Raw genomic sequence first — 5929 nt, forward strand, 5'->3', positions numbered from 1 at the left:
CCCTCCCCGCTGGCAGGGGGAACCCATTCCCTGGCTCCTGTCCCTCCAGGCCTTGGCCCCAGTCCCTCTGCAGCTCTCCTGGAGCCCCTTTAGGCCCTGCAAGGGGCTCGGAGCTCTCCCTGGAGCCTTCCCTTCTCCAGGTGAACACCCCCAGCTCTCCCAGCCTGGCTCCAGAGGGACTCCAGCCCTCGGAGCATCTCCGTGGGTTCCTCTGGACTCATTCCAACACATCCACGTCCTTCCTGTGTTTTTGCCAAGTTCCCTCCCTTGTCCCAGCTGGACTGCGTGATTCCTGAGGCAGGCTGGGATTGGATAACTCAGACCCATGGCTCTCACACAGCCTGGAAAGTTTGGAATCTGGAAGAGGCTGCCAGCACCACATGCCCAGGGATCAATCCACACGGACAAGCTCCAGAGGGAAAATTCCCATCCTGGCCCCACCTGGGGCTGCAGCAGAGCTGTGTGGGCTGGCACAGAGCTTTTCCCTCGGGATATTGGGGTCTCAGGGGTCTCATCCCGGGGCTGTGACCCCCTGGCTCTCACGGGCAGTGAATCCCTGAGCCAGGGAAGGTTGTGGTTCCCAGGGCAGCCGGAGGAGCCAGGAGTGGGAGCAGGGCTGGAGGAGCCTCCAGGATCCATCTGCTGGGAAAGGCTTGGATCCAACCAGTCCCAGGCAGGAGCAGATCCACTGCCCAGGCTGGAAAAGGACAAATCCAGGATTTTTCCTGATCCACACAGGGCTCTGTCACACTTGGCCTCAGCTGAGAAGCCATGAGCCAGGTGAGCTCGAAAATGCAGGAGTCTTGGGGTTAGGGTTGATTTTAGGATTAGGGTTGGGATTAAGGTTAGGGTTGGGATTAGGGTTGGGTTAGTGTTAGGGTTAGATTTGGATTTAGGGTTAGGTTTAGGATTAGGATTTGGTTAGGGTTAGGATTAGGGGTTTGGTTAGGGTTAGGTTTGGGACTATGGTCGGTTTAGGGTTGGGATTAGTGTTGGGTTACAATTAGGATTGGGATTAGGTATAGGGGCAGGATTAGAGTTGGGTTAAGGTTAGGGTTGGGATTAGGGTTAGGGTTAGATTTGGATTTAGGTTTAGGGTTCGGATTAGGATTGGGTTAAATTTGGGATTGGGGTTTTGGTTTGGGTTAGTGGTTAGGGTTAGTGTTCAGTTTATTTTTGAGGTTTAGTGTATGGTTCGCGTTCGATTTAGCTTTAGGTTCGGGTTTAGAGTTTGTGTTAGTGTTAGGCTTAGGTCTGGCTTAGGGTTTGGCTTGTTTTAGGGTTTGGCTTTGGTTAGCATTAGGGTTAGGGTTAATTTTTGTTTTAGGGTTAGGATTATGGTCACGTTTGGGGTTTAATTTAGTTTTAGGGTTAGGATTAGGGTTTAGAGTTTGGTTATGGTTAGGGTTAGGTTTAGGTTTAGGTTTTAATTTAGTCATAGTGTTTGCGTTTCTGTTAGGTTTAGTTTTGGGTTTTTGGTTAACTTTTGGTGTTAGAATTAGGGTTAGGACTAAGTCAGTCTTCAGGCTGTCACCTTTCCCTATAAACTCTATTGTCCTTCTTGGAACGACACCTTTTTCCCACTTTTATCCATGATTTCTCAGTGCTCCATTTCCATTGGATTTTTCCTGAGCTTGCATCCTGCCGTGGCACATGAGGATATAACAGAAATAATAATGTTTTATTAATATTTCCAATGTTTTTATAAGCAGTTGTTAATTTTTCTTTTTATTTTATTTTCCTTTTCTTTTGCAAGTATAAATTCATTTTTCCTTCCCTCCCCTGTGGAAAAAGCTCTTCCTGTGTCTTCCTATCCCACCTGCCAGGAGCTGTTAAAGCCTTCAAAACAGCTGAAAGCAGTACTTTGATTCCTATGATAGCCCCAAATTTCCACTCTTATTCCTACCAGGCTTGTCAGGGCTGGAGACACGGAGCAGATCCCTGGGGAAAGCTGAAATTGCTTCTCACCGGGATGAGTTTGTTGTTTCTGTCCCTTGGGAGCTGAAAATTGCCTTGGAGTGTTTTTCCTGCAGACAGGAGGGAGGTGCAGTCTGGGTTTTGGCAGCCCTGGCATTCCACCAAAGGAGCTGAGTGAAGGACAAGGAGGAGAGGAAAAGCTCCTGGAGGGGCTGTTTTCCCACAGGGAATGTCTCCCCATGGTTCAGGACAGGAGATCCATGAGGAAAGATGAGTTTTCAGGAGGCACCAAAGGAAAAGGAGGCAGGGCAGTGTTTAAATCAGGATTTTCCATCTCTCCACCCACCACACAGCATTCCAAGCATTTTCCAAGCAAGGCTGGACACCTCCCACTGTCCCGGGCTGCCCCCACCCCCAATGTCCAGCCTGGCCTTGGGCACTGCCAGGGATCCAGGGGCAGCCCCAGCTGCTCTGGCAATTCCAGCCCAGCCCCTCCCCACCCTCCCAGCCAGCAATTCCCAATTCCCAATCTCCCATCCAGCCCTGCCCTCTGGCACTGGGAAGCCATTCCCTGGCTCCTGTCCCTCCATGCCTTGGCCCCAGTCCCTCTGCGGCTCTCCTGGAGCCCCTTCAGGCCCTGCAAGGAGCTCGGAGCTCTCCCTGGATCCTTCCTTTCTCCAGATGACCATTCCCAGCTCTCTTAGCCCAGCTCCAGAGCAGAGGGGCTCCAGCCCTGAGAGCCTCCTCTGGATTTGCTCCCACACATCCACATCCTTATCCTGTGTCCTTGACCATCACCAGCTCACTGGGAGGTGTTCCTGCTCCATGGGGCTGCCCAACTCCTGCTGGAAATAGTTCCAATATCCCCTTTGGAATTGTTAATGCCAATCCCTGTGGAATAAACTCCAATGACCCTCCTGTGACAGACCCCAGCTGCATTTTGGGGTCAGGCCTCCAAATCTGAGCTGATTCCTGAGTTGCCGCAATCCTTCCTCGTCCGCAGCCTTTTATCCATGGGCTGGATAAAATCAGCAGCTGGTATAAAAACGGGATTTAGTGCCCAACAACCCTAAAAAGGAAAGCAGAACTCGCCGTGGGGAAGTGAGGGATGGTGGGACAGCACTGGCACAGTGGCAGGGACACACAGGGATGACACGAGTGCCACAGCAGGGCTGGGAAATCTCCTCTGAGCCTCTCCAGGCAGCTGAGAACTTCACCCCATAAATGTGGGAGCTTCCAGTGTGCACAATCCCTGCTTCACTGTGGATAAATTCATTTTCCGTGGATAGTTCCGAGCAGGAAGCCCATCCTTGGTACCCGACTGTTGACCCCTCTCTTTTCCTATTTCCAGTGCCCCCCAACCTGACCGTCCCTCAGGAGAAATCCCCGCTGGTGACGCGGGAAGGGGACACCATCGAGCTGCAGTGCCAGGTGACCGGGAAACCCAAACCCATCATCCTGTGGTCACGGGCGGACAAGGAGGTGGCGATGCCGGACGGAGCCCTGCAGACCGAGAGCTACGACGGGATCCTGCGGATCGTCAACGTCTCCCGGGAAATGACCGGGACCTACAGGTGCCAGACCAGCCAATACAACGGATTCAACGTCAAACCCAGAGAGGCTCTGGTGCAGCTCATTGTGCAGTGTGAGTAAAGCCTGAGCTCCCCTTGATTTTCTTTTTGTTGTGCTGAGCAAAAGTTGATTTATTCCTCCCCTAAACAAATAGCAGCAAGAATCTTACGGCTGTTACATATTTGATGTGGGGTTGTTTGTCGTGGCAGTTCCCCGGAATCCATGATTTTCATGTAAATATGGAAGTAAAAATGACATAGGAGTCTCATTTGTGGTAAAAAAAAAAAAAAAACCCAAGCCAAGTGTGAGGCAATCATTATTTTCCCCACAGCTTTGAATTCCTTGACACGCGAACAAGCAGATGAGAGAGGAGGACAGATTTCTCTAAATGCTGAGCTGATCCTGAGCTCATTTGTCGCTGCTGTGTAAAACAAGGAGGAAAAAAGGAGGGCAAGAGCTGTTCCCTGGGAGCTGATCCGCATCCAGATCCAGCCTCGGGAATGGGGAGGGAAAAGGGGGGGATAATCAGTTCTTTTTCACTTTGGAAACATGCGGCATTTGTTGTTGGAGCACGGAAAGCCTGGTTTGAGGTGGTTTCTGGGAATAACAGGAGGGATAATGAGCCAGTCTTTGTGCTGTGGATCTGAGCAGTCACTGAGCGACTTCCCTGTGCTGTCAGGACTTAATTTGGGTATTTTATGAAGTGCAGCCCTCATTTATTCCACTTTCAGTGCCCCAATCTTCTGTCACTTGGCTTTTTTAGCAGCTCAGCACAAGTGACCTCTTTTGCGGCCTCCAGGGAGCAGCTGCTGCCTCACACACCCTCAGTGCTGATAAGCAGCTGATTTGTTTTTCCTGGCTCTGTTTTATAACAAATTATTGATGCATTTGATTACATGGTTGGGATCTGCGGAATTCCCATCCCAGATTTTTCCTGCTGCTCTAGCTCTGCTTTAAATCCCAAAGTCAACGCTGAAGGGAGGATGGAAGCTTCTCCCTTGCGGGTTTCTCTTGGTTGTGGTGTTGGTCGCGGGTTCATCCCACTGGAACTTGGGAATGAGGGGTCTGCGCCTCCTGTGCTTGGCTCAGTCCTTTTTTCCTGGGAAAAAAGGAGGCTCAGGGGGATCGCTGTTATTTTCCCACCTTTTCCTGTTGCCAAAACCCCTCTTTCTGATGCATTTTTGTTCTGCTTGCAAGGCAGAATTTTGCTAATTTTAAGAGGAGACACAACCTGAAAATGCTTCCAAGAAGTGGGAGTTAAACAGGTATTTCCAGGAGCTTTTCCTTTCATCTCTCTGTGTTTAGAATTCTGCTCCTTTTATTCACATCCTGGCAAGTGACAAATTGGAGATGAATGGAGAAAAATTATGGCAAGCTTTGATTATTTTTCCCGTGGGAGGAAAGTTTTTGTTCCCAACGACTCGAGCAGCGTTTCCCTACCGAGGGTGGCATTTAACCAATTGCCATAAAAACCAGTTGTCTTCAGAATTTTGGGATATTTATCCTAGATGCTTCCAGCCGTGATGAACAGGGAAAGATATTTAATGGAACCCTTTTATTTAGAAGATAACTCCTGGATTTCACTGGGGATGTGCTGTGTGAGGATATTCCCATTCTTTGGGAAGTTCTCCTTGTGCCAGCAGGACTTTGTCTCACTGGAAGTGGTTAATTAATCTATTTTCATGGAATTATGGAATATCCAGAGTGGGAAGGGACCCACAAGGATCACAAATCCAACCCCTGGCCCTGCCCAGACACCCCAACAACCCCACCCTGGGCATCCCTGGGAGCGGTGTCCAAGCACTCCTGGAGCTCTGGCAGCCTTGGGAATGTGCCCATTCCCTGGGAAGCTGTTCCAGTGTTCCACAGGGTAAATCTTTCCGTGGAATTACTGCTCCAGGTCACATCTGGTGGGTGAAACTAAAGAAAAATGAAAGGTAAATTCAAAGATAAAGGATTTTATTTCAATTTGCCTCCCTCATCTAATGCATCTTTTCTTTTCCCAACCTGTCTTTTCCACTGCCATTCCTTTATCCCATCTCAGTGGTGTCAGGATCCCAGCCTGGGAGTTCTCCAGGGAAATTGCGGCTTTTTGGGCTTGGTCACAGTTTGGCCTCAAGCTGTGGTTTAAGATTTTTTGCTTTTTCATGTTTGCATTAAATCCTAAAACTTCCCTAGAGAAATGAAAATCCTGGAGTCACTGAATGGTTTGGATTGGAAGGGAATTCCTAAACCATCCTATTCCAACCCCCACCATGGGCAGGGACACCTCCCACTGTCCCAGGTTGCTCCAAGATGAGTCTTCCCCTGTGTTTGGTTTCCCATCATGGCTTAGATGGGATACCGGGAATTGGGAATTGCTGGCTGGGAGGGTGGGGAGGGGCTGGGCTGGAATTGCCAGAGCAGCTGGGGCTGCCCCTGGATCCCTGGCAGTGCCCAA

At 50.0% G+C, this 5929-nt stretch overlaps 1 protein-coding gene across 1 annotated transcript in view; it reads left to right on the forward strand.

The window, feature by feature from the left end:
- The window catches only part of MDGA2 (MAM domain containing glycosylphosphatidylinositol anchor 2), a gene marked incomplete at its 5' end in the record, with an annotated part of 153079 nt that overhangs the window by 71915 nt on the left and 75235 nt on the right, over window positions 1-5929 (forward strand). The window contains one exon of the mRNA XM_017738811.1: window positions 3269-3562. Within this exon, the coding sequence (XP_017594300.1) occupies window positions 3269-3562 (294 nt within the window). The remainder of the gene's footprint in view (window positions 1-3268; window positions 3563-5929) is intronic.

This window comes from Corvus brachyrhynchos, unplaced genomic scaffold, assembly GCF_000691975.1.
Source record: "Corvus brachyrhynchos isolate BGI_N302 unplaced genomic scaffold, ASM69197v1 scaffold245, whole genome shotgun sequence".
In the NCBI taxonomy this organism is placed as follows: Eukaryota; Metazoa; Chordata; class Aves; order Passeriformes; family Corvidae; genus Corvus; species Corvus brachyrhynchos.